This window comes from Phyllostomus discolor, chromosome 3, assembly GCF_004126475.2.
Source record: "Phyllostomus discolor isolate MPI-MPIP mPhyDis1 chromosome 3, mPhyDis1.pri.v3, whole genome shotgun sequence".
Taxonomy (NCBI): Eukaryota; Metazoa; Chordata; class Mammalia; order Chiroptera; family Phyllostomidae; genus Phyllostomus; species Phyllostomus discolor.
The window spans coordinates 211485556-211513028 of record NC_040905.2 but is presented as its reverse complement, the minus strand read 5'-3'; the positions used below and the strand labels follow the sequence as shown (position 1 = coordinate 211513028).

Here is a 27473-nt window from a genome sequence, read left to right as displayed (position 1 = left end):
TTGATCTGTCTGTGCCTGCTGCCCTCCTTCGTCTCTCGTGCTGCCCCGCTAGACCTCATCCCGTTCTCCTGAAAAGCTGAGGAAATGGTGAGACCAAGCCTGCAGCCTCCCCACGTGACCTGGGGGCTCTTCGAACACTGGGCTCTTTGAAGCAAGGTCCTCTGAGGAGGAAGTGGACTGCCTGGTTCTCCCCACCGCGCCCCAGGCACTGCTCTCGTGCCCTGCGTCGCTGCTGGTGCCGGGAGCACCGACAGTCGCTGTGGGTGCGGACGTGTGTCAGGCCTTAGTCACCAGCACTCCAACCGCACTGCTGTCGGGCCTCAGACCTCAGTGCTGACGTGACTGACGTCTCATTTCTGCCAGAGATGAGTGGGGGAAACCACGTTTCCATGAAGTCCTTTAAGGGCTGTTTCCGGGCTGAGTTGGGGCTCCTGAAAACAGCACGCCAGGCTGCGTGAATGGCTTAGGTTCCCTAAGAAGTGCCGTCACTGACACCAAGTTATTGGGCTGTTGGTTTTTTAAATGGAGAGCCATGTTAAATGATTATCTGAAGAACATAGCAGAGCTTGTAAAACTGAAACCGAAGACCCAGTTCACAGTGTTCACATCCTCCTCGAAATTCCTTCTAGAATGTTGTGCTGGGAAACGTTTCCTTCTTCTGCTGAGTTCATACTTTTTTTAGGATGGTCAAAATGAACACATCTTTTTTACCTTTTTACTTTTGCTAGTAGGAAACTCAGAACTAAATGGCCATAGCTAAGTTGCAGTAATCCTGGTGTTCCAAGCTTCCGAGCCTGCTCTCTTTTACACTGTCCTACTTGTCATGTTTCCGTGCTGTCTAAATAGACGCCTGCCGTTAAGGGAAGGGTTGCCTTGCACCTCTGCACATGAGTTCTGTGGTTTGCTTTGACCGTGCTTCCGAGCAGAAGCAACTGCGAGTGAGTGATGTTAATACTTAGGTGTGCATTTTAACTAAGCCGTGCCCCGGGTGCGAACCCTGAATTCCGCCTCTGCTCAAAGGCATCCAGGCCCGTGATGGGATTCTGATGGAGGAGACCTTCCTTCTGGCCCAGAGTGAGTCCGAGGGTTGGTGCGGACCCACGCTCTTCTGCAGCAGAGCGTGAACGCAAGCCCTGCCGCGTGGGGCGGGGGTCGGGGGGGGGGCACTCGTCTGCCATCCGGCCGGGCCCCTTCTCCCGTGCCCTCCCGGCCGCTCGGGCAGAGTGGAGAGGAGGAAGGAAAGGCTCTTTGGCAGATGCTGTTAGGACCCCGAGGCGTCAGGGGGAAGCTAATTTTAGTTCTGTTTTTAAGGTTACGGTCGTTCGGTTGTGTTCTTCCTCTTCGGGTAGAGCGTTTCAGCTTTTGTTTTTGCTTTTGCATTTCCTGTGTATGCCTCGCGAAGCAAAGCGGACTGCTAAAAATGTCACTCGGTGTGTACTTTGTGCCTGGAATAGCATTCAAGACTGGTGAGCAGGGAGTCACTGGAATAGTTTTAGGAGGAAAGAAATGTTATGCTACTCTTTTAGAAAATGTTCCTTCTAGAAAACTTCCAGTTGATGCTCTGTGCATATTTTAATCGGACATCCATAATCTGTCTCTTTCATCAGTGCGCACGGTAACATTTGGTTTCTGACGCCTCGCCTCTCTGCTTGTGGGCAAGCTCCTCATTTTTCAAAGTGCAGTGCGTTTCGGAGGAAGATCACAGTGAAAGGGGAAGTTTCCGCGCACGTCCTGGGGTCTCTGCACTGTCTCGGAGACCTCAGCACGGCCCTCGTGCCGCGTCCACTGTGGCTGGGCCGCCACCCGCAGGGCAGCCCACGCGTGGAAGGGCCCGAGGCTGACAGACCCCTGGGGCCCGCCGCTCTGCCCCTCCCACCCCGCTCCTTCCTCTGGGTGAGACGGTAGGGACCCCTGTGGGCAGGAACCCCCGTGGGCCGCAGGGCATGGAGCGGGAGTGGTGGAGTCTGGGCAGAAGGAAGTCCCTGCGGGCATTTCCTGCCCACGCTCCCCCCCCCGCCGTCCCTTCTCGCCCTTCGTGCTGTTGGTGCCCGTCACCCAGCACCATCCTCCTGCTCCTCTTGCTCATCCCACTCCTCCCGCTCCGAGAAGCGCGGCCCCAGCGGCCCTCGAGGAAGACGTTCTGGTGTCACGATTAAGAGGCCAGGCTGTAGCCCTCGTGCACCGTGTGCGTTCAAGCCGATTCCCAGTCGCGGGGGACTTGGGGTCTCGCTGTTTCCTCTGAGCCTCAGCTCCTCCACCAGCGAGACGGCCACCAAAACAGCGCCTGCCGGTCAGGGCTGGCACAGCACGTGCCAGCTGAACGGGGGCTGGTCTGGGGAGACTGCTGTGGAAGGGGCGGGGGGGGGGGGGTGTGGGCGGTGCTTGGCCACCGCCGTCTCAGATTTCTGTGGCCGCTGCCCGCGTAGGGACAGGGCGGCCAGGCCCGCACCCGTGGGTGTGGCCCCGTGGCAGTTTCCCCAAGGCAGGCTTGGGGGGCCCCCGTTTTGTCTGAGCCTCAGGGCCTCCAGGGCAGCGACTCCGTGAGAGGGGGGTGGCCTCGGGGGCGCTCCTCACCTGCTGGGCGTCGTGTTTAGATTTCGGATGGGCCCTCGTGGCAGGTGACGAAGGCACAGGAGAGCCCTGTGCTACACCCGCCCCCCCCCGCCCCCCACGGAAACCCCACTTCCCAGCACCCATCTCCTGGTCTCAGCAGGCTCTGCTGGCTCTTGCAGCTCCCTTGGGCTGCCACACTGACCCTCCGTCTAGCCTCCCCGTGACCCTGCTGGCTTGGGCCTCCCCAGCGTGCTCTTCCCTGTGCCAGGAACACCTTCCCTGTGTCCGTACCCCAGCACCCTCCAGAAAGAGCATGAGAACCTGGCCAGCTGCAGCCAGTCTTCGAGGCTCCGGCTCAAACCAGTCCCCTGCAGGGTGGAGCGCGGTGCGCCCACGGTGGGTGGGAGACGGCGTGAGAGCACACCCGCCTCGGCCCCTCCTCTCCCCCGTCCTCCTGCCCACTCCACCAGCACCTCCCACTCCTCGTTTGTGAACTGCTTGCCCTTGAACCCTGGTCTCAGTCTGACTCGGGGGACATCCAGACCAAGGTTCAGTCAGTCGCCACCCTTCCCAGATGTGGCCGGGGCGCTGGCCCCACCTTGCAGCGGCCGTCACCCCTGTAAAACTGTGCTTCGGGCCCTCCTGCCTCGCTCCTCGTGAGCGCTGGTGCCGGGCCTGCCAGACGCGCTGCCGCAGCCCAGGCGCCACGTGCCACGTCGCCTCCGACAGTCCTCCCGCTCCGCAGGGGTCTGACTTCCCCGGAGAGGACTGAGGGGACAGACGGGACAGGACGGCCTGGGGCCCGGCGGAGGACATCCTGAGCTGAGCCGGCAGGGGCAGCGTCGGGGCATTTGCAGGGACTCGGCGGGACAGCATCGAGCTGTCGGTCCTTCTCCGAGCTCCCGCCCGCCCACGCCTGCAGAGGTGCGTCCGGGCCGCGTGCCGTGTGTGGCTGCAGCCCCAGAAGCAGGGACATCGTGCAGGAGGACAGCTGGTTCCTGAACCGGGTGTGGAGCTCTAGGTGTCTTTGTCCTTGGGGCAGAGGCCCACGGCCGGCCGCTCACACCTCGGGGGACCCGCCCCAGGCCTGTTCTCCGGCGCAGAGGTGTGAGCCCGGCTTTGCCAGGCCAGCGCCAGTGGGTGAGAGAGCAGAATTGAACAGGCAGATGGGCCTCCAGATGGGGCCGGGGAGGCTGCCTGCAGCGGCACTTCAGACCCGCACCTCCGTCCCCGTCTCCCGGCCGGCCCCGACCCCTCACCCCCAGTGCGCGCTGGGGGAAGCGGCAAGGCCCGGGTGAAGCCGAGGGTGTTCCCCAGCGTCGGGACGCCCGGCTCTGTGCTGCTGCTTTTGTTTTGATGAAAAATTTAAAAACACTGCTGTCAGCCTCCACCGCAAAGAATACAAAAATATTATTATAAAGAAACTAAACGTACCGCTCCACGGCGCCAGTTCAGTCCGCAGAGAGCTGGAGCCGAAACCACACTGGGAGGCGGCGGCCTCAGGCCCGGCGCCCCGCTCCCTGCAGGACGCAGACCCCCGTGCGGGTTCCACCCACCGACGTTCCTGCGTCTCTCAAGCCTGCCCACCCGCTCTTTGGAAGCTGTGCATTGGCGTGGCACCCTCAGCTCCGAGGGCACGGTGCCTGGCAGGACGCCGTCAAAACTCTCGGGGGTCCCTCAGTCACGGTGAGGACCCGCGGGGCCCGCCTCCAGGGGGAACGAAGTCTCCGTGTTTCTCCACAGTCACTTGGTGGCTCCTAGAAGTTCCTGGCCGGGCCGTCAGACCGGCCCTGCCGGCCCCCGCCCTCGGGCAGGGAGGCTTTGTGCCGCACACAGACGGCGTGCGGCGGCGTCCTGCTCGCCCTCGGACGAGGGGGTGCTGTGCTGGGCTGGGGGACGCGGCCCTCGGCGGATTCCCTGCCTTCCCAGCTGGTTTTGCTTTCCTGGCTAGAAAATTCAAGGTTTTCATCCTCAGCGTAAAACGCGGTTAGCACTCTCCACTGAGGAAACAGTGAGCCCACGGGGTGGGGTCAGCACGAAGTAAGGACGGACCTCCAGCCTCGTCCAGCCTCGGGGCCTGCTCCTGGCCGGAGGTGGCGGGCCCCAGGCCAGGCAGCGCGGCGGCGCCTCACCCGCCCCTGGCTCCGGACACCAGCCCCCAGCCCCCAGCCCCCGCCTGTTCACCTCGAAGTGTCCGTCCAGGTGTGCCCTCTCCTGATCGCAGATGGGAACACGCATAGTTCTCTTGTGTGTGTCTTCTCAGACTAGACACCCCGCTACTGACCACGCCCCCCAGGGCAGAACACTGCCTTAGAACAGTTACTTGAGGGCAAAACCCGCATTTTTTCCAGCACAAATTAGATACCAAACACACTTACAGCCAAATACAAGCGAGCACAGCCTTACTCAGAAGGAAGAGTAGTGATTGGTCGCTTTGGTGTACTGCTTCTAAGTGAAGTATGTTGTCACCAGTACCGTGCACACAGTAGGTCTTCAGGAAATACTCACTGGCTCACTTGTGCTCTGAGTCTTGTGCACAAAGAGACCAGGTTCAGCCACACTTCCTTGCGCAGGCGGCTGGCTGGCTGGAATCTGGCAGCTGGCACTGGCACTGCCCCTCTGCCGCCCCCCGCCCCCCCCGTCCCGGCCCCGGGGCTGTGCCGACGCGGCCTGGTCTGGGCCCCGCATTCACACACCCGCCCCATCTGGTCGGTCTGCGGTGTTCTGGCCTGAGACGAGAACTCCCTCTGCTGGGCTTGCAGGCAGCCCCTCCCACCTTCTTACTTGTCCACCTGCCTGTGTTAGCCCTCACCCGGGGACATTATTTTCCCAGGGCTTTCAGACAGGGAGGGAGGGAGAGCAACGTGGGTTGCTTGCCTCCCTTCCACGCCCAGACCGGGGCCAGTGCACCCAGGCTGGGGGCCACACACGTAACCGTTCAGTAACCAGACTGCACTCCAGCCGACTGAGCCGCACGTCCAGGCTGGGCCACGCTGCTTGCCCCCGGCTCTGTCTTCTGAAACAGCGTGCTGCGGTCACTCGGAGGACCAGTTAAAGCCCAGGTTCCTGCCACTGCCCCCCTGCAAGAACCCCGATCGCCTGGTCTGCATTGGGCTGATGACGGTCCACGGCCCAGCCCTCCCCGTCTCGTCACTCCCACTCGGGGGAGGAGGAGCATACTGTTGGGTCATAAAATCAGTCCCGTGGGTTGAAAAGGGAGTCGAATTTAACTCCCTGGGACTTTTGATGGGCGTCGTGTACTTGATTGTAGCAGAAATGCATCCCTTACCGTGGTTTGCAGCCCAAACACGCGTGACAGCCCGCGGCAGCCTCTGCCTTCGCAGTGACCCTCCTGTTGGCGCGCGACCCTGAGTTTCAACCCAGGGCAGGATGCTTTGCCTGGTGACTTCCGGTGAACACGGTGCCCCCACACCAGGCCCCTGGCCTGTAGCAGCTCCTCTTCATCCTGGTGGGGGGTTCTCCACCCCCCATGCTCCAGGGAGAAGGGTCTTCAGCAGCTCCGGTTGGCTGTGACCAGAGTTCCCCGAGCAGCAGCTGGCCCGCCTGTCCGCAGAGCCCTCTGGTGCCTCCTGTCCGGCCTCGCGTGGGACCCGCACGGCAGACCTGGGGTGGCTGGTGGGCCGTGACTGGCGGTGAAGGGTAGTGGGAGGGGCAGAAGGCGCTGCTCACCGAGGTCGGCCCCGCCCTGTGCACTGCTCACGGGGCTCCCGCAAGGCTGGCTCAGCTCACGGCTCTAGGGCTTCTTCGTCAACTTATGGACCCCCAGGAAGTGAACCCTCTGTTTCTCCAGCAGCGGACTGCTCTGAGTGTTGGGGCCCTGGGTGGGCGGTCCTCCGTGGTCACTTACGAACCACGTGGGGGCAGAGCCTCCATTCCCTTCAGCCCCGGACCGTCTGTGCATCCCAGTGCCCAGCGTCTGGCGGGTGGAAGGAGCGCTCAGGAGTGGGTGGCCCGGGGCCTGCGTTGCTGCGTTTTCAACGTCATTTCACTGGGGATATGCATTCTGATTCCACGCCGCTGGCTTGGAGAGGACGGGTCCCTGCCGTCTCCCCTCCCCCCGGTGCACCTGTGCTGTGCCCCTTCCCTGGCATGCCGAGAGGGCCGCTGCAGGCCAGAGGCAGGGGCTGCTCGTGTGGGGAGGGCTGCTGGGCCCTCCGAACAGAACTGCGATCCGGGGACTTAAAGACACAACTGCCGAGGGAGCGAGAGCAGGGGGAACGAGACCCCTGCTTGAGAGGTGCACACCGGTTTCTGCTCTGGGGACCATGGAATAAAGCAACTGGGTTGTCCCTGAAGGCACCCCCTGGGGCGGGGTGGGCCTGGGGAGTTCCGAACACGAGAGAATTCGCAGTTAGAGGAGTGTGATTCGGCCGAGTCCAAGGTCCAGGAGACGGCGTCTTGAGCCCTGGCCACTGAAGAACTATCTCTCAAACACACGTGTGAGGCCATTCTGTCACTAATCACGGCTGTGAAGGTGTAAATCCCACGAGCGCTAGGAGGCCTTTTTCATTTCGGAGAACCTCCTTCCCACACCTTTAGCCAGACACTGGCCACCTCAGCCACCGCTGAAGTACATGTTCTCCCGTAACTCGTTCCCTTGGGGGCTGTTCAGAAACGGCCTCGGTCGCATCCGTTAACGCCACCCGTCACGCCGAGAGGGCCAGCGTGCAGACCCGGCCCGTGCCCTCGGCCGGTGCAGCAGCTCCAGCCCAGGCGCCAGCGCGGCCCGGGGGGCTCCACGGGTGGGCTGCGCGGCGGCCGGGGGAGAGGCGGCTCCGACGCGAGCTTCCCCGGAGGAGCGTGGTTCCTTTTTACGAGCAGCGCTGGCCGCAGAGTCTTTGCTTCTGCTCTTGTGGTGACTCGCTTCCCTGGCGATCAAAGTTGTGAACACGCCTAATAAACGGCACGTTGCCAGGCCCCGGCGTTACACGGAGGGAGAGGAGGCCTACGCCGAATGAGCGTGTCATCTGAGTCGGGAGCGGGGGTGGGGGCGCAGCGAGAGCAGGGCCCTGCGCCTGGGAGGCGCTGGCTGGCGCCAGTGGAAGCCGCACCTGGAGGGGATGAGAAAACCCCTGCAGGGACGGGCCAGGCCGTGGGCCCTCCCTCCTGCGAACCCGGCTTCTGCTCCGTGTCAGCCATGAGCTTTAGGAGACTGCATGGCTTCTGCGTGAAGTCTCCCTGGGTTCTCAAATTCAGGGCCTGCCACTCACTCGCCAGCCTCAGTTTCCCCACCTTGGAGGGTCACTGTGCGTCTTAAATGAGAGGGGCCCAGAAAATGCCTGGGGTGGTGCCGGGCACGCGCTGTGCCAGAAATGGCCCCGGCATCCGCTGCGGGGCCCCTGCCGTCCGCTCCCGGTGTGGCTCGGCACCTCGTGCGGTGCCGTGGGCACGGGCACCCGTGTGTCTGACTGCACGCGCATCGGACCTCGGGCTCTGGGACAAGGACATTTCGGGCTTTGCCCCAACCAGCATGGCTTGAGGTTTTACTCCCAGAATTTCAAGGGGCCTGGGAGCCTCTGGTGGGCGGTGAGATATGTGGCGGAAGGGATTTGCCGGCAAAGAGGAGGGTGTCACCAGCACTGGAGTGGGCTGTCCTTACCCTGGGCCTCTCTCCGTTTTCCTTACTGCACTGCCAGCGTCTCCTGGGGAGGAGGAGGAAGGGTGGCTTTTCCAGCCCCGGCCTCCCTCGTTCAAGAGGCCCGGGTCCTAGACTGGGGTGAGTCCATTCCCAGGGCCCCGGCTTCCTCTGTAAGAGGACTCAGCTAGCTCTCCCACTGCACAGAAGCCGAGAGCCCCACCACTCACTGGGCCCCTGGCCTGCTCTGAGCAGGCAGCCGGGGCCACCTTGGCCACGACCCTGGAGAGATGGGGACTGGCCAGCACTTGATTCCAAACGCGGAGAGCAGAGTGGGGTTCTACCCCGTGCCTGTCCGAGCTGCCGTACGTGATGCCATGTAATCGATGTTCCTGCCAGAACAGGCCCCCAGGCCACAGACACGTGTGAGAGACAGGAGCAGGGGCACAGGGTCCGTGCAGAGACGCCCGTCAGAGGGCAGCCACGAAGACCCTTTGCTCATTCTGTTCCAGAGGAAACTGTGCGGCCTTTGATTGGGCGAGAGGACGGGCCACCTCCCCTCCACCCCGCCCCGTGCCCGCGAGGCCCGAAGTGCGCCCTGGCATAAGTGGTCTCATTTCTAGATCCCTCTGTGTCCTTGGAGGTTTCCCAGCCAGCCTGTCGGCTGCCTCTCACTGGCCCCACGCGGAATGCCCGGAGCTGGCCCTGTTCGCCCACCTCTTCCGCCCTCCCTGGGGCAGCCGGGGCTTTCACACAAGGGCCCCAGGGCACCGGCGCCTCACCATCCCCCCAGCAGGGCCCTGCGCCCTGGCTGGGCACGCCCCCCCTCCCAGCTCTCACCAGGCCGAGACTGGGGCTCCTTGGAGGGCGGAGCTGTCTCCTCCTTGTGAGCCCAGCCCTCTCGAGTGCCGGAAGGAACGACTGGGTGGGTGCAGGCGCCCCACGGGACCTGCTCTGCCTTAGCTGATGCCCTGTTTCCCTGGGGTGACCCTTGTCCCCCACTTCTGCACTCTCCCACGGGGAGCTCCCGGGCAGTGTCCCAAGCTGCTGGGGGTTGTGGCTCCCAGCTCCTCTCCCTGTCGCCTGGGACAGAAATAAATAAATGAACATGTGCTCGCTGACAGATGAAGATGTTGTTTTCCCCAGAAGCCCAGAGGGCAGCCCGACAAGTCCTGGGTCCCCAGGGTCCCCGAGCAGGGCCGCGCGCAGCTGAGGCTGCAGAGTGACTGTCCGCCCAGCCTCCCTCCCCCACCCCCACCCCCCACACCATCCCTGCTGCCCGGCCCCCAGGAAACAGGCTTCTCGGCCCCGACAACTCGGGCTGCTTTGCTGCCGACAGGATGCCGAAGAATACACTCTGCAGCCCTGAGGGGCGTGGTCTGATGCTGACCTGGCACCAGTCCTGATGCACGCACGCACGCACGAGGTCCCCTGAGGGAAGGAGGCTACTCGGATCGGCCCCACCTAAAGGGCAGAGGTCAGGGCGGCCGGCCTCCTGCTGCAGCCAGGATCCCGAGCAGTGGGCTGCACTCTGCTCCAGCCCTGCGCGCTCCCTGCCCCCTTGTGTTGGCACACGGACTGGAATACACGGTCGCTCCCCCGCCCCCCGACCCCTGTGGTCGCTGGAAACCCCGCTGCGGAGCGCACCGCTGCACCTCGCTGGACGTCTGTGGAGTCTGGCTTCTCGGGTCTCCGAGTCGACTCCCAGCAGCGATGGAGGAGAAGTACTTCCCTGGGGGCGGGCCACCCAGGGGACGGGCAGACCTCGAGCGGTGCACGGCGGTGTCAGGCCTACAGCTACAGTCTTGGCTGTGGCGTGTGTGTGGCGTGCGTGGGGCGGTGGCGGGCCTGTGACTTGGTTTCCTCATCTGTCAGATGTCAATGAGAGGACTTCCCTTCCCGTGTTAGTGGAGGATCGGGGGTGACGGCTGAACCCCCTGCCCAGGGTCTGGCTTCTGACGGGATGTTTAAAGACAGGAGCTACTGACCGAGCCACTGGGTTGGGCGCCCCCAGGGGCACCCGTCCACCCCAGGGGCTCCTTCTCCTCCCCTTGCGGGCGTCTGTCTGCGATGAGGCGGGTGTCTTACAACAGGAGCCGAGGGCGAGCCCCGTGTGGGGGCAGTCAGGGCCCTCTCCGACGCAGGCGCTTCCCAGCAGGGCAGCCCCGAGCTCGCTGCCCGAGGAGGAGTGTATCGGCTGGGGGCTGTGGCTGCTGTTTAGATCCTGAGAGATACTTTAGTTGTTGGACTCTTCCCCCTTTTTTTTTAACGTTACTGGAAGTTGAGAGGCATGTGAGCTTCAGGTACAGCTGGCTCCAGCATCCCAGACAATGTCACCCAAGAATCCAGCTTCTCTCCTCACCTCTGTTCTACTGTTTTGCTAATAAAACTTTTTTGCTAAAGTGTAACACGTAGAAAAGTGCTCAAGTCGTAAGAACGCCCACTCAGGGCGCCGTCTCCCCTGTTTTTACAGCGTGTGGGGTAAAAACCGTCCGCTCAGAGAGGCAGCGGTCTTCTCGGAAACGCCGGTGTAGCAGCGGATGACGTGTGCTGCGCGTGCCAGCGCTGCGCTGGGCGGCCTGGTGCGGAGCGCTCCGCTACCTGCTCACGACGGCGGGAGGGAAGGGGGCCCGGGAGCGGCCCGCCCCGCACTCGGGCCGAGGGCTTCGGTCGCACCAGAGGTCGGGGAGGCGTGGGCGTCGGATCTCGGGGCCGCGCTGGGCCCCGTGCGGAGCCAGCGCCGCTCCTCTTGCCCACGTCTCACCACAGCAGGATCGCATGTCGGGCCCCCACGCGCGCCCGTGGCCCCTGCCGCCGAAGAAAACCCGCTTGCTCTGCTGGGGAGCTGCGGTTGTCAGAAATGTTTCCCGTTGAAACGCTGCTCTGCACCCCGCCTCCTGACCTCGTCCAGTGCCGTCCGCCCAGTCCATCGTCCGGCTGTTGGTTCGAGCGAGGACCTGCAGCGCCTCCCGTGGGACACCGTCCTGGGCCCCTGCGCCCCAGGACCTGAGGGTCAGCGGGTGCCCCTGCTTTGCCACAGCCACTCGCTGTTGCTCTTTTCGGAGAGGCAAAGCAGCCTCCAAGACCTCAGCAGCCTGGCCCAAGGCTCGGTCTGAAGCCCCAGCCCTCCCCAGCAGGGCGGCTGAGGGCCAGGCCTGCAGCCGCAGGGGCTGGGGATGGCGAGTCCAGCAGGACACACGCTGGGTGTGTGGCGTGCACACCAGCATTTGAAGACGTGTGTGGGAGAAAAAGATGCATAAAATTTCTCACTCGTTTTCATTTAGTCGCGTATTGAAATGATAATGTGGATAAATTGTGCTGGCACTCCTTAGAGAACTGTAGTGAAGACCCGTGTAAGCCGTCCGGCCGGCAGCGCACACCCAACGCTGCTCCCCGGGGCGGGCTGCAGGCAGCGGTTGCTGGTCGTTACGGGGTTCCTCCGCTGGTTCCCCGTCCGCCTGCTCACTGACAGGCCCCGGGTGTGTGTTCCTCCCGTGCCAGTCGTTGGGCTAAGTGCCGGGCTCCAAGATGAGTGGGGTGCTATCGTCATCAGAGGCCCGAGGGGTCAGTGAGTAGAGCCCCTTTTCTGCCCTGAGTTCTGAAAGCTGGAGGGAAAGACAGTGAGAGAGAGAAGAGCCAAAATGCCACCTTGACTTCTGATAAATACCTGCTTGAAGGACGAAGCCGCTGTAAGGGCCAGGTGAGCTTCCTCGTGACCAGGCCCCAGGGTCGGACTGGATTCACCCGTCCAGGGCTAGCTGCTTGGCACTCATCAGGCCTCCCCGAGTGGGGGCAGCAGGAACCGGTTTCCTGTGGATGGGCTTAATCCCAAAGGTGTGTGGGGGTGGGGCCGGCAGGGGTGGGGGTGGGGGTGGCACACCCAGGGTGCAAGTCCCGTGGGCCTGCGACCTCCAGAGGGCATTGCGTCCTCCCGAGTGAGGACGGATGCTGCCGGAGGCTTCCGAGCAGCGGGCCAGCATGCCAGCACCTACCTTTCGTGAGGGCTGCCGCAGTGGCTGGGCTGAGAGGACGGCAGGACACCGAGGAGCAGGAGACCGGTTGGAAAGCACCTGCCATGGTCCGGGAGAGCAGTGAGGAGGCTCGGGCCAGGGCGGCGGCGGTGCCTCCAGAGCACACCGTGATGGCGGCCGTGGCGGGGCTCACTGGAGGCCGGGTGGTGGGTGTGAGCGGAAGAGCCGAGTCAAGAGTTCTGGCCTGAGCTGCGGGCAGGGTGAAGTTCCTGTGTACCAAGTGCGGGGACAGCACGTTGGGGGAGGGGGTGTCAGGAACAGTTTGGGACTGGCGTTTGAGCTGCCTGTTAGAATCGCCACGAACTTGAGTGCAGAAAGAGACCACTCGACAGTGAGGTGGCCTGGACCTCCTCCCCATGCGGTCCCTGGGGCTCTCATCTGTCTCTCGGCTTCCCGCGGCGTCTGCCCCCACGTGCACAGCTCCAGCCCCCATCCGTGTCCTTGACGCAGACCCGCCTGCCCAGCTGCCTGGCCCGGGTGCCGCTGCCGTCCGTGGGGGCTGTTCCTAGGTGCTGACTCGAGGCCTGGCCCGGATGAGAGGTTTGAATGGTCATTGAATGAATGTTGTTTTTAATTCTTAGCCTGACCTCACGGATAGGTGCAGAAATGCATTGATTTAGTCTTGGGCAAAATAAAAGAAATCATAGGATACAGTTGTATTTACAGTGAGTTCGTTGAATTTTGCATGCAGTGTTAGAAAACGTCTGTTTACTGGAGATTTAAGATTGTAATATCTGCATTCATGTCAGCTCTTTGATTATTTTTACCAAGATGGAGCAAAAGCTTCCTGAGACATCCAGATTCTTCCTGAGATAGTCAGTGCAGACTTCTTTGGGAAGATACTCATTCTGGGCTATTCACGGTTAAACCCATTGTTCGTTTCACCGAGTAGGATTTCCTGAAATTATAAATGATCTGTTACATGCCCATGTAATAGTCATGTGGGCTGTTTTGTAGAAGAACCATAGACCTCTGTGTCTAGTTCACGTCAGCTTTCAGTCGTGTGCACCGTGTGTCAGAAAAATACATCTGATGGGCGTTCAGCTCGCAGCCTCGACACGGGTGGACCCACCGGTGTGGGCAAGTCCAACCGAGAATCAGACCACAGCTCACCCCCCGTGCCCCCTGCCCGTCAACCGCCCGCCCTCAGGTGTGCCTCGGCCCCTGAACCCAGTGATTGCTCTGGCCCGTGTTCTGGTTCGTATACCCGGAATTATCCAAGATACACTTTTTGTGTCTTTCCCCTTTCTGCATTCGTGAGATTCACTCACGCTGTGTGTGGGTGTTGATTATTCATCATCACGCCGCAGTTGGGCCACACACGGGCCCCTGGCCGGGCCACGCCCCTAGCCGCGAGGGGGCGGGTGTCCGGCTGTCCTCTGGCACGCCCTCTGCACAGCAGAGGGTGGAGAAGGCCCGCCGCTCCTTGCCCACACTGGCACTTCCTGTTTCTTCTTCGTGTCCCTCCCCGTGTGCAGGTCGTGGTGTCACCTTGTGGTTGTAATTTATTACTTCCCGATGACAGTGGAGGTGAGCGCCTTGTCATCTGCCCATTGGCCGCGTGGATATCGTCCTTGATGGAATGTCTGTTCCGTTGTGAATCCTTTAAATTCTTACCGGCTATGCAAGTAAAACAAAAATGGTGCCTCTCCGTCAGGTCGACCTCAGATCCAAGGTGAAGCCTGGTGGCCTCCGTAGGTGGCAGGGCCTTGGAGGCCCGGCCTCTCCTCTGCACCCCACCTGTGCAGCCTCCACCCCGAGCCTCCCTCCGTGGCACGGTCCCCCCAGCCTGTGGCCCGCTCCCAGCAGCCAGACGGGATCGCACCGTGCTTGCACCTTCGCCCCGGCAACCCCATTTCTGGGCGTCTGGCTCCTCATGCAGGTGCCCCCCGGGGTGAGCCTGAGGGTGCGCCCCAGTGCAGCCCGTGTGGAGGGCGGGGGGGACCGTCCGTGGGGGCCTGGTTGAGCGTGGCGTGGCCCGCCGCCTGTGGGGAGGGAAAAGACACTTCGGCTCTGCCACGGATGGAGTTAGGAGAGGCTGTCATTTGCTGTGTGATGTATTTTTGCAGTGCTTAAATTTATTTATTTTTTTAGAATTTATTTATTTTTAGAGAGGGAAGGGAGATAGAGAGAGAGAGAGAAACATCAATGTGTGGTTCCTGGGGGCTGTGGCCTGCAACCCAGGCATGTACCCTGACTGGGAATCGAACCTGGGACACTTTGGTTCGCAGCCCGTGCTCAATCCACTGAGCTACACCAGCCAGGGCCAGTGCTTGAATTTTTTAAATGAAGTCATTTTACTTTTGTTGCTGACGAAAAGAAAAGATACGCTTACTGTTTCCATCAGCACCCTCAGCGGCACCGCGGTCATCAGTAGACTTTCTGAACAAATGAATAATGTGAACAGATTTCCACGTCAGGAGAGCCTTTGGTGTTACAAAACTCCGGGCTATTATTTTCCTGCTACTTGAACGTGGATGGTTCTGTATTGAGTACGACAGGACCGTGTAATGTGGAAGCTGGGAAAGAGGGAAACATCAGGCCACTTTCCACTCTCCTAGGCCGGGGCTATTTTTAGCTTTCGCCTTATTAAGTGTTGGCGGCCGCCGGGCAGTGCGATCAGATCCCAGCAACGGCGTCACTCGCTGAGCGTCTGCTGCCCGCCAGGCCCTCGGCCCGCCGCTGTGCGCACAGGGGGGCCGAGGTCAGTCCTCGTGGGGTCCCCCCGAGGCAACGCTCGTTCTGCGGGGGAGGGGCCTCGGCGCGGAGAGGGGACGGGTCTTTGTGGGACGGGACGTGGCTGAGCTCAGGGTGCAGCACCACCAGCCCGGCCCCGGAGCCCGCTTGGCCGCCCGCCGTGCCCGCGAGCTGTCGGCCCTGCTGCTGGGCTCCCTCTTTCCATCGGCCTGGAACATTCCGGGCCAGTGAAACCCGAACTCTGGGTGTTAGAAGACAAGCTCTTCGTACTGTCCTCACGCCGCTGCTGCGGGGAACTGGACAGGATTAGGTAGAGGGACAGGACGGGTGGGGGTTATTCCCGGCCGTGCCGCAGCTCCGTGTCCAGACAGACGTGGAGGGTGACGGGAAGCGGACAGCTGCGGGTTTGTGGCGATCGGCACAGCCTCCGAGTGTCGTCCACCCTGCCCCTGTCCGCCCCGCCCCTGACTCCATGGTGCCCCGTGTGGCCGGCATTCACAGACTCCTCCCACCGGGGGAAGTTAAGCCCCGGCATAAACCACTGCTAAGTTGGGAGCCCAGCTGCTGCTCCGAGTGACATTTGAAAGGCCAGCTGTTGTGCACATTTGTCGGCCGCGGGCAGGGATAGCAGTCGGGCCTGGCCCCGGGCCGGTGACAGTGCAAGACTGGAACACTGACACCTGGCCGGCGGCCTGGGAGGAGCTAGGTCAGCTTTGGTGCACGTTTGTGTTTTGTTGACCTCGTTCCGTGAGCTCCTTGCCCCTCCTCCGGGCCATCCTCCTCCTCCCCCTCTCCAGGTCGGAAGGACGGTTCCCTCCCGTCAGGAAGCACGCGCCCAGCTGGGTGGCTGGACCCGTTGCCCCGGGACGTGCCCGCTCTCAGTGGCACTCCGGCCTTTCGTGCAGATGTCGTGCAGCCACACTTCCCCTAGAAGAAACGGCTAGTGGATGGACTGAGGCCTCGTTGTCGTCCGTGCCCTCAGTGGCCTTGGGAGCTGCCCGCCCAGGTCTGACGGGTCACAGCCGGATACTGCCTTCTGGCATTTCCATGGGAAGGGGGCCCTCATCCCCTCTGGTTAGGCGTGACCATATGGAAGTGTGCGGGCCTGGCGACCCCACACGTGGCGGGGGTGGAGCAACTGGGACCTGCTGGCCGGACTGCAGATCGGCACAGCCACTCTGGAGAGGCGTTTGGCAATATCCATAAAGTTAAATACAGCAGGTGGTCCACTGTGCAGCAGTCCCGGTCAGAGAGAGCTCTTGCTCGTGTCCCGAAGGGTATGGTCAGTGTCCATGGCCACACCCACCAGCAGGGGAGCGGGGGAGATAAAGCTAGTGTTAGGGGACCCCAGCAGGCCACAGCAGGGAAGGAGAGGGCACTCACACCCACATCTCAGGGCTGAGCGGCAGGCCCTCTGTGGGGGAGCGCACAGGAGCATGAGAACTTCCTCAGTGCCCTGCCGCACGCATGCCGTGCGCAGACCTACCCGGCGAACGTTCAGGGGTGTGCACTGTCGCAAAAAGTGAGGGCAATAAGCACAGAAATGAGCATCACAGGTGTCTACTGTCGGTTTCTTGGGAACCCAACCCAGTCGTGCGATCGTAACCCAGTCCTGCATTGAGAGGCATCTGAGCGTGCGTGGATGGAATCTTCGAGAATTTGGTTTCAGTGTCAGTGCTGGAAAGTCTCTGAAGACACACACAGAACCCGCAGCGTGCCTTCCTAAGGGGGCGGTCGGCGCAACTCGAGAGCGGGTGGCGAAGCCTGCTCGGCCCGCCGCAGAGGAGGGGCGTCTCGGGCCCAGTGACGGGTGTGCGGGGGGACGAGGACGAGAGAAGAGGGGCAGGAAGAGTGTGCGTGTGTGTGTGTGTGTGCACGTGCGTGTGTTTCCGAGAGAGCTGCCTCCCGTGGCTTCCTGCCACGCTGCTGTCGCTGGTCATTGCAGTCCTTTATCCGCACGCGGTGCATCTTTCGTATCTTTCGTTCCAGTGACCGTGCAAGTCACTTGTCACCTGTGTTGCCAACCCGCTGCTTCAAGGAGAAGTGGCAGGTAGCCTCCCAGCCGGTGTCTGTCCTGGCTAGGGCTGTCCTCCATTTCCACAGTGGGGCTGGTTGTCACCACGGAGAAGCTGCTTCCTCCGCTTGGTGGACTGACCTCGCCGTGTGCTCGAGCCGGCCGTCGTGAGGCTCTGACGTGCCCTGAGGAGACCCGTCAGCAGACCCAGCACTTCCTTTACATGCTGGTGTTGAGTCCCGGCTGCGCCCCGGGCAGGGTCTCGGGCTGCAGCCAGCAGAGCAGAGGGAGTGCTGTGTCACGCTTCGGGGTTCAGCGGGCCCTGGGTCACGACCTGGACCAGTCCTGCACACGCAGGGACCCGAGAGGTGTTTTCGGGCCCCTGCACCGTGCTCGCCCACCCTAGTTGCGCCCTGGGTCATGATGGCAGAGGTGGGAATCCGGCCAGCCCCTTGACTGAGTGCTCGCCTGTGTAGCAGCCCCGGGGGGCGGGGGGGGGGGGAGGCTGCAGGGGGCGGAAGTCGGCTTGCGCAGCTGCGTCTGTATCTCGGGAGATCTTTGACCGCCAAAGCGGAGCAAAGGAGCCGTGCATCCTGCCTAGACTTCCCCATTCGTGTCTGCTCTGTTCACCACCCTGCTTTCGGTCTCACTGGCCAGGGTGGAAGTCCGGGTCAGCACATTGCTCTGACGGCCCATCTGACGTGGGAGCCTGCCCGGAGAGGGGTGTGCCGGGACTTCTTCGGGGCTGCTGAGGCCAGCACCAGAAGGAGGGGGCGGGGGTGGCAGTGGCAGCAGCGTGGAAGGAGGCACCGGAGAGGGAAGCAGAGGAGCAGACGGAGGCCGGTGGGGCTCGGGGCGGTGCCGAAGGGAGAGGACCAGGCCTCCGCGAGGCCCTCGGTCCCGGGGCCCAGGCAGCAGGGTGGCCGGGCGCAGGTCTGCGCACAGTGGGCGATTCAGTGCACTGCCCGCCTCGCTCCCCCTCCTGATCGTGGGGGTGGCATGGCCAGCTCCCGGTCTCGGGGACGGACCTGCGTCACATCCGTCGTCTCAGGAGCAGTGTTCCCAGTGCCGTTCCCCAGACGGGGGAGCCTGGGACTTAGAGAGGCGGCCGGAGCACTTGAACCCAGCGCACCTACACGCTCACCTCTCAACCACCTCGCGAGCGGTGAGGCTGGGCACGGCATTTGGAAGCCTCGAGAAGGAAGTATAAACCGCACGGAGGCCCCACCCTGCTTGGGTGGGAAGGGCAAGAGGCAGGGCAGGGGGAGCTGGGGAAATCACGGTGCCTCAGTTTACCTGTTCTGAAGCCCAGGAGTGACTGCAGCAAATAGGGGCCAGTCGAGCCAGACCTGTGAAAGCAGCCGGTCACGAAAGGCCCCGCTCTGCATGATCCCGTTTATTTGAAACGTCCGGAGTACGGAAACCTGTGGTGGCAGAAAGTGGGCTGTTGGTCGCTTCAGCTGAGGGGAGTGGAGAGGGATGCAGAGGGGCTGCTAGAGAGTAACAGGCTTGGAATTGTTTTTTTCTTTTATTGATTCCAAAGAGAGGGGAAGGGAGGGAGAAGGAGAGGGAGGGAATCATCAACTGGTTGCCTCCTGCATGTGCCCTAGTGGAGGGCCAAACCTGCCCCCCAGGCACGTGCTCTGACTGGGAATCGAACCTGTGACCTTTTGGTTTGCAGGGACGACACCCAACCAACCGAGCTCATTGGCCAGGGCACAGTTTGGTAGGAAACAAAATGTTCTAAAATTAAAATCTGATGATGGTTGTACAACCCAGTGAATTACTCTTAAAAGGTTGGACTCCCCTTTAAGTGAGTCGACCGTATGTGCGATTCATATCTCAATGAAGCAGCTTAAAATAAACAAAAATCCACTGAGCAGCCTTCCTTCATTTCGCCGTTGATCGTAGTGCCGTCCAGGGTCTGAAGCGGTCTTGTCGAGTGACTCGTGTGTTTGCGTCCTCACGAGGGGGACTCGCCGAGTGCTGAGCCTGACCGATCTTGGGAGAAACCACCGCCTCTCGCTGCGTCCCCGTCCCCGGGGGCTTCGAACACCTCAGTTCTGCCACAGTCTCCTCCGCCGGCTCCGGCTCCGGCTCCGAGTGGGGCCGGGCCGGTGTCGCCCGTCACCACCCCACACCACAAAGCGGGGGAAGGGGCTCATTCGGAAGGGCCTCGCCCCCCAGCCCCTGCCGCCCACATGTCTTCGGTTCTGCTTTGCTGTTGTTCCTTCTGCCGGCCGCTCCCTCGGACTTTGGTTAGGTCGCCGTACACACTCTGTACGGACACTTGGGGATGTTTGCCGGTTCTTTCTCCATGCGAGCTTTGCCTGGCTGGCAGCCAGCACGCCGGACAACCCGCCCACCCCAGAGACGGAAGCCGCAGAGACTGAAGCGCACAGTCAGGCGCTAAGGAGCCCACGTATCCCGTCCCTGTGACTCTGAGCTCTGGGGGACGGTTCGTGTCGGGGCGACGCTCCTTCCCACGAAGGGCCTCGAGGTCCCCCCCACCTCTAACGGCCAGCACCCTCTTTGTTTTCAGACTCCCAGCGGTCCCATCTCTCCTCCTTCACCATGAAGCTGATGGACAAATTCCACTCGCCCAAGATCAAGAGAACGCCATCCAAGAAGGGAAAACCAGCCGACGTGTCCATGAAGATTCTGGAGAAGCCAGTGAACAAGGTAAGCAGACTCTTTCCCGGTGTCCTCTGGCTCCGAGCACCGGGAGTGTGTGCTTTAAAAGTCTGTCCCCTGGGGACGGGGCTCTCGGGCAGGCAGACACCTGCTGCACGGTGTCTCCGGGCCCAGGCGGGGCCTCCCGTGCCCCTGGGGGGCGCGAGCCTGCAGGGCGGGGAGCGTCTCTCCCGCCAGCCAGAGTCGAGCTCAGGTGGCCAGAGCAGCCCTCCTTCTGCAGCTGTGCCGTCTTCTGGGCACTTACACCAGCTCGGCACGCCCTGCCCTCACCCAGTGGCGCTGCCTCCCTTCCCTGGGAAGCCCCGCGTTGCCCAGGCGCGCGTGTGCGCGGGCACAGGGTAGCCTGTCATGTCCAGAGCAGCTGTGCTCTGAGGCGTGCGGAGTCCTTGGAACCCGGCCAACCATGTCCTCAGGCCCCAGGGACCGCCACAGGGCCGGTCAAGCCAGATATGTTGAAGTAGCTACTGATTTTCATCACCCCCTTTCTTCAGCCTCAAACGGCCATTTCAAGCCCTGTAGGAATCCAGGTTTCCTCTCTTCCAGGAGGCAACAGACAGATCCCTACCAGAGGGCTGCCCCACCCCCTTGGATCTGGAGCAGCAGGCAGTAGAATTTATGTCCACCAGTGCTGGGGCCTCCAGGTCTCAGAGGCAGAAGGTCAGTGTGATGTTAAGAACATTGGGTTTGCCTTGCCTCCTCCTGCAGCATCCTGGCCCGTGGTTTTGGGGATGGAAAAGTCCTATTACAGCACCCTTGTGTTCGTTCGGGTGGCAGCTGTGGGCTTGCTTGTCCCAGAAACAGCCCAAGGGACCTTGGGTAAAAAGCGAGTTTGTCCAAGCCCCCAGGGTCTCTGGCGAGAGCGCAGCGCTCCGTGGCGAAAGCTTGGGGACCCTCTGGGGTTGGGTGGGTGTGCTGCTTGGGCCCAGCGGGTTCCGGGGGAAGTGAGGGAGCCTCCTGGTCAAGGCCAGCCGTGCTTCCCTCGAGTCGCTGAGATGAGCTGGACGCCGAGACAGGGAAGGGCACCTGCAGTGCCCGGCGCTCTCCGAGCCGGGCCACTCCGCGCCGCCGGGGTCATCAGGCCACCCTGAGCCCGCGCCGGCGCCCTGCACTCTGCCTCCCGCGCCACCCCTACGGCAGCACTGGCAGGTGGGGGCCAACGGCGCCGCAGCGACAGGGAGTTCTGGCCGCAGTCACGCAGAGAAAGGGGCGGCGTGGCGCTGAGATCTGGGCCGGGCGGTCCGACAGCCACGCGGAAGCACCGAGGGGCTGCACTTCCTCTTTGTGAAAGCCGAGTTCGTCTCTGAACAGCTCCCACATCTGAATGTCAACCCCACACGCAGCCAAGCACAGAAGCAAACTGAACTCAGCGACACGAAATAAAAGCAGGCCGTGTCGGCGGGCAGACCCTTCACTCACCCCCGGCGACCACCCAGAGCCCGGTGTGTCGTGGCGCTGTCGCCGGCAGCCGTGGCCGCTCGAGGGGCTGCCCTGTCCCGCAGACGCGTGGGGCCCGCATGTCGCAGGCCCGAGTTTGCCTTCACAGCCCCGGCTAGAGGTGGGGGGACGAAGGCTCTACACCGGAGTCTTCGGTCGGAGGACCACTTTTCCCGCCCCGTCTGTTAACAACAGGAGGCCGAGGGACGAGCGCAAAGTGCTCAGCGCTTGGCAGGTGGGCCCAGATCCCTGACTGGAGGAGCGGGACAAAGCAGCAGGCCTGGGGGTCTGCAGCCTCTTGGAGCTGAGCCTCGTGCTTGCGTCCAGGAAGAGCGCCAGCCCCAGCCCTAGCCCTAGCCCGGGCCGCCCGGAGTAAAATGCACCACTGACACCTGCGCTCTGCGGGCCAACCCTGATGAGAGAGAAGCTGCTCCAGCCACTCGGTTCTCAGAACGCCCACCGCCCCTGCCCGCCGGGTTATTCTAGGACAGGTCACGGGGGAAGACTGGGTGCTAACGTGTCCTGTACTTAGGGGGGTTCCTGTAAACTCCAGGGGGTGTTGGGCCGTGTTCGGAGACATGTTTGGCTGCCGCAACCGGGAAGACGAAGCGGGAGCTGCTGGACCGGGCGGGTCGGGGCCGGGTGTGCTGGCGAACGCCCTGCAGCACACGGCACGGCCCTCGGCTCCCAGACGGAGAGCTGCCTGCCCCCCACCGTCAGCAGCGCGCAGCCGAGCGGCCGTGTCCTGCAGCAGGGAGCTGTGGGCGTGGTCTTCCCCGAAGGAGGAGTGTGGCCGGGCTTCTGGTGGTCGCCCTCTCAGAAGGGCCGCGGGGCTGCGCTCTGCCCCGAGTCGCCTACGCGAGACGAGTGGGCGCGAGCTGGTGCAGTGCGGGCACAGGCCGGGCCAGCCGCCCGCGTGGGAGCCGGGAAGTCTCCGTCAGAGAAGCCTCACAAGTCTGTCCTTTGCAAGCATCGTTGATTGTCTGTTACTTCTTAGTGCTCTCAGTAACTAGAGAGTATTCCCCGTACACATTGTCGTTTTCCCCCTAAGTTTACGTCCGTGGCCTCTCCTGTTTAAATGCAGGGGGGGCCGCAGCTCAGAGGACAGGCATACCGGCTCCGGGCCATCTGCAGCTGCCCGGCGGTCTCTCCGCGCCCAGGCCCTGTCCTGCGTGGTTTCCCGTGCTGTCTTCTTTAGTCCTCGCCTTAACCATGTGCAAAAGCTCTTACTCTTTCTGACATACTTATTCTTCCTGAGAGTTGGGGCTCTGGCCCAAGTTTTCCCATCAAAATCTGGTTTTCCCTTAAACGGTACAAAATGCTTCCACACGCGTTCTCATTCAGTCCCCACGTCCACGGCTCTCGGTCCCCAGGGCAGGAATGGTCCTCCCCTCATGCACACCAGCGCCTGAAGCCCACGGGTCCCCACACCCAGTGCCGGCTTCGGCCCTCGGCCCTCCCCGGCACAGCTGCCCTCGTGGACCTCCCGACCTCTGGCCGGGCTGGCTGACCGCGGCGTCAGCCACCCCTGACGTCCGCAGCGCCCTGATTCCTTCCCGCTCAGGCCCCTCCCGGCCCCCATGGGTGATGGAGGAGCGGGGGCTCTTGTCCACGAGGCGCAGAGACAGCTCGTGGCCTCTGGGAGCCACTGCGCACCGGGCCGTCAGCCCGCAAGCCCGTCGGTCCTGTGAGCACGGAAAAGAGGAGGGGGCGGGGCGCTCTCCCTGGGCCACAGCACGCCCTGGGGGCGCACCCCTGGAGAGAAGTTAAACCAGGCCTTTGAAAGCCATCCGACCAAAGGTGCTGTTTACTTCTCCATCCCCTTTACGTGTTTTTCTTTTGATGTTCCCGTGAGGTAAATGCCTCCACGGCAGAGCTGTTAATTTAAAATGACATTCTCCATCCTTTTAGAAGAAAAGAGCTAGTGCTCAGAATCATAATCACTTTTTATTATATTTTGTTCACTTGGCTGTCTATAGATTCTTGTTGAAAGCAACTTTTTCTAGAAATTACTCCGTTGCCCACAGTTGCTTTTCTCTCTCTGTTCCCTGGACCTCAGAGAGCCCTGCAGGGGGCGCTCCGCTCACACACGGCGCTCCTCATGGCTGTCGATCCTGCTGGAGCCGAGTCTCCGAGTGGGGGTGTGTCTCTTCCTGGGTTGCCTTTGGTTCCCTTTCCCTGCCAGCCGGCAGGGACCTGGCTCGTTGGCGTTAGGCCCAGTCTGGGGAGAGGGGCCCGAGGGTGTGCCCGCTGACCAGGAGGGAGGACCAGGAGGGAGGCGTGGGCCGGGGAGTCCGCCTCCTGGGAGGGGCGGGGCTCTGCGTTCTCCTTGGCTCCCAGGCGGCCTTTCCTCGGGAGCAGGAGCAGCGGGGCCGCAGACCCATTAGCACTTGCTGCTCAGCCATGATGGGGTCACGGCCGTCTGCTCCGGCCTCTTCACCTTTCACCCCCGAGCATCCGCCACTTCTGGCCCTGGGATCTCCGGGTCATGGCTGTGCTCACGTCTGCGAGAGGGGCAGCGTCTTTGGGCTGCGTGTGGGAGCCGCCCGGGGAGGGGCCTGGGAGAGCGGGCCGTGAGCGCGGGGCCTCTGAGCGGCCTCCGCGCCCCCGGGGTCTTCCGGGGGCCCGGATCTCTGGGTCCGGTCCGCTGGGCAGACGCGTGCTGTGGGACGTCACCGTCGTTCCCTGCGCCTCCCACAGCCGTCGGCAAGGGGGTCCTCTCGACACCCAAGCAGATTAGCGGTGGTGGCTCGGCGTGGCTGAGGGGACCCCAGCCCCCTCGGTCTCTGCGCAGCTGAACAGCCCCCCGCACGTCCTGCACGTCGGCCTCTGTGTCCCGGCGGCGCCCTCACAACGCAGCTCGGGCTCGGCCGCTGCAGCTCAAAGCCTTGTCTCCATTCGCATCCGTCTCGAGACAGTTTACAGGAAATTTTGTTTTCTCTTTCCAAAATAGCTCCCTTTAATCTCTCTCGTCCCTCCTTATGCTTAACATTTCCTTTCAGAACCTGAGCTGGCTGGAAGAGAAAGAGAAGGAGGTGGTCAGCGCCTTGCGCTACTTCAAGACCATCGTGGACAAGATGGCCATCGACAAGAAGGTGCTGGAGATGCTTCCGGGCTCCGCCAGCAAGGTGCTGGAGGCCATCCTGCCGCTGGTGCAGAGCGACCCCCGCATTCAGCACAGGTGAGCTGCTCCCCAGGCCTCGGCTGTGTCCGAACTGGGGGGCCCAGGGCCCTGGGGTTGGGGGTGCTTCGAACTCCAGGCTTCTGGGACCAAGGAAGAGAGTCAGAGGGAAAGGAGCCTCTCCCCCACAGGCGTCACGTGACGCTCTCCCCAGGCCGAGGTCGCTGTTACCTGGGGGACCTCACACCGCGGAAGCTCCCTGCTCCACCAGGACGCAGCCACGGCTGAAGGCTGCGGTCACTTCCCCGCGTTAGCTTGATGGCAGTGCTCGCATGGATGGGGATACACTTCTCCTGGTCCCCTAGGCTAGCCATAGCTCATGGTGACATTGAACCCTGCCAGCTCCAGCCTGCTAGAGGCCTCGACCCTCAGACGCCGGGACGAAAGAGGTGGAGAAGAGCCTGGTCAGCACACTGACCCGGGAGGCGCTGACTGTGTCAGGCCAGGGCCCCCAGACAGGACTGGGGTCCCGGGCGCCGGTGTGGGGGTGGCGTCAGCCCGGCCCCAGGAAGCTTCTGCCAGGAAGCGCTTTTATTGCTGGAGTGCATTTCCCCCCAGAGGGGAGCCGGCAGCTCGACCCCGCATTTACTGGGGAGCGCAGAAAGAGAGGCCGTGTGAAACGGAATCTTCCGTGAGCGGCTGGTAGGAGCTTCTCCCGCCAGGCTGTCCGGTGCCTGCAGCCGCACCCCTCCTCCCAGGACCCGTTCTGGGGACGCGCCCCCGAGCCCGCTCCCCGAGAGGACGATGGTTCAGTGCCCGCAGAGCCCCGGAGGCCGTGCCTTCAGGACCTGCGCTCGGGGCTCGGCCACGAAGTGCAGGGTTTGTCCTTCTCGGAGACACAGCGAACAATGTCTTAGTTCCAAGAAGCTCTGTGCCCCGGGCTGCCACCCCGCAGGGTCCACTGGCCTCTGGCAGTTGTGGTCTTCCGGCCGGGAGCTCACTGCAGCCAGCTGGTGGGGAGGGTGGAGTGGCCACACGGGTTTGCCCTGCACCCGTGCCCCTGCCCCTCTCCCGTGCCTGCTGCTGCGCGAGGGGACGCCTCTGACGAGGGGGCCCTGCGGTGCCCTGCGGGCTCTGCTCGGAGCCTCTTCTGTGGGCCGGCTCTTCCCTGTGTCCCCGAGGCGCCGGGACGGTGGGGGACTGCCCTTGAACAGGCCCCCAGCTGTGGGGTGTGAGCCAAGGATGGAGGGTCCCCTGCCCAGCGGGGCGCCCAAGGCCCTCAGGCGGGACGTGCCTGCTGCAGTGGTGAGGGCTCTGCGCTGCTCCGGAGACGGGCCGGCAGCTGGTCCCCTGGCGGCGTGTCCCTCCTGAGGCCCCAGCCCTCCACGCAGAGGGGCGGTCTGCTTTCCTGCGCGCAGTGTGGGGGTGGGCACAGCTGCCCAGTCTGCAGGCGCTGTCCGGGAAATGGAACCATTCCAGGCGGACAGAAATTAAGTATTCCATCGCACTGTCCCCTCCCATTCATATGCTCACTGCCAGCCCTTTACGGACTGCTCGGTGCCCTGGCGGCCTCCACAGGGCACAGTGGTGGCAGGCAGCGGCCCCTGTGAAGGCCTCACCTGGCCGCCGGGCCGGGGGGGGGGGGGGGGGCTGCCGGAAGTGCCTTCCCTCGGGGTGACGTCACGGGAGGCCAGCCCAGGGGCCCTCACACTTCCTGTCTCCCCCTCCCAGTCCCCTTTCCTAGGAGGGCCAGTCCCGTCCGACCCCAACACTCGCGCCCACTCGAGGCGCCCTCCGGAGCAGCCCCGCCCGGCTCCCTCGGGCTCCCCCGTGGCCCTGTTTCTAAGGGGCCGGGGGTCTGTGACCTGCTGCCCGAGCCCCTCCTGCTTGACCGTGCACAGAGCAGGGGCTGGTGCCTGGAGAACCGCTTTGCTCCGTCCCCATTTCAGAATTCGGGGTCCTGTTGTAAATGGCTTTGTTTCCAGAACCTGTCCTAACCGTGTCTGACAATATTTTCTTTTTCCTCAAAATTATACTTTCGGCTCCTAAGTATCTACCTTCTTTTTTTCTTCTTTTCTTAAAATTTTCTGAGAAGACGAAGGAGCAGGCCACAGGTTTTCTGTAGTGGAAAATAATCCTCTCCATAATTCTTAGGGAGATTACCGTTAGCTGTTTAAAGCGCTGTGCAGAGCATGGAAGCTCTTTCTTCTGGCCTCCCCTCCGGGGTGGTGGAGGCCTCAGGAGTCCCTGGGTGTCGGTCCTGCATGCGGTGGCCTCACCTCAGGCTCGCCTTCCACGAGGTGCTCTTGGCCGTGCGCCCTCCGGCTAAGAGGGCAGAGGTGACACCAAACCGGGCGCAGAAAAAACGGCAGATCTGGGAGACCCAGCCCAGGCCCCAACACCTTGGGGCGGGGCAGGCCGGCTCTCCCTGGGGCGTGGTCACCATCCCGCAGAGGCTGTGAAGTCTGAAAAGATGTGTTCGTGACCATGATAGAATATTTATACATTGGAGTGGGGAAATGACAAAATGTGTGCAGCAGACTGGAATGTAACGCTCCCAGAATTCCTGGTGGGTGGGAGGGAAAGCTCGTTCACCACCCGCTATGCGGCAGGTTCTGTGCCACGTGGGTGTGCCACACGGGTGTGCCCCAGTGACCTCGTGCCTCACACGTGTGTTACATCTCCTCCTCCCTCAGCTCCGCGCTCTCGTCCTGCTACAGCCGAGTGTACCAGAGTCTGGCCAACCTCATCCGCTGGTCCGACCAGGTGATGCTGGAAGGCGTGAACTCGGAAGACAAAGAGATGGTGACGTCGGTGAAGGGGGTCATCAAGGCGGTGCTGGACGGAGTGAAGGTATGGCCCCCGGCAGGGGCTTCGGCAGCCCCCCTGCCCCTGGGCTTTGGGGTTCGTCCCAGAGCCTGTCCCTGAACCTGCCACGGCAGCGCGAACGTCTCCCAGTGTCTCCGGTGTTGGTGCGCCCTGTCCCTTAGCTGTTTTGCTCCCCGGTACGGATGGCTGTCACAGCGAGGCCGGCCTTCAGCAGCTTGTTTAAGGCCTCACTCTTGGGGCAGCGTTTGGAACACCTGCAGTGCCGTCAGCGCCCAAAGTTGGGCTCGCGCACCCGGTTCGCCTTGTGTGACAGGACTGTTTGGAAGGAATGTTCTCCTGACTCTGTCAGTTAGAACTAGACTCGGCTGCAAGGGAATCGGAAATGTCATGGCTTTTAAAAAACAGAACTTCATTTCTCTTTCACGTATGAGACGCCTAGAGACAGGCCGTTGTGTCTAATCTGGTGGCAGTTTCACAACATGGTCAGGGCATTCTTGACCAATT

General features: G+C 62.5%; 1 protein-coding gene across 4 annotated transcripts in view; it reads left to right on the top strand.

Annotated features, from left to right (window-relative positions):
- The window catches only part of RAPGEF1 (Rap guanine nucleotide exchange factor 1), a 121278-nt gene that overhangs the window by 36820 nt on the left and 56985 nt on the right, over positions 1–27473 (top strand). For 2 of the 4 annotated variants that reach the window (XM_036022388.1, XM_028522417.2), the window contains exons 2-5: positions 19434–19573; positions 20129–20242; positions 24022–24200; positions 26837–26993. In XM_036022388.1, coding sequence (XP_035878281.1) covers positions 19434–19573; positions 20129–20242; positions 24022–24200; positions 26837–26993 — 590 coding nt within the window. The remainder of the gene's footprint in view (positions 1–19433; positions 19574–20128; positions 20243–24021; positions 24201–26836; positions 26994–27473) is intronic. The other 2 variants (XM_036022389.1, XM_036022390.1) reach the window with 1 other exon arrangement.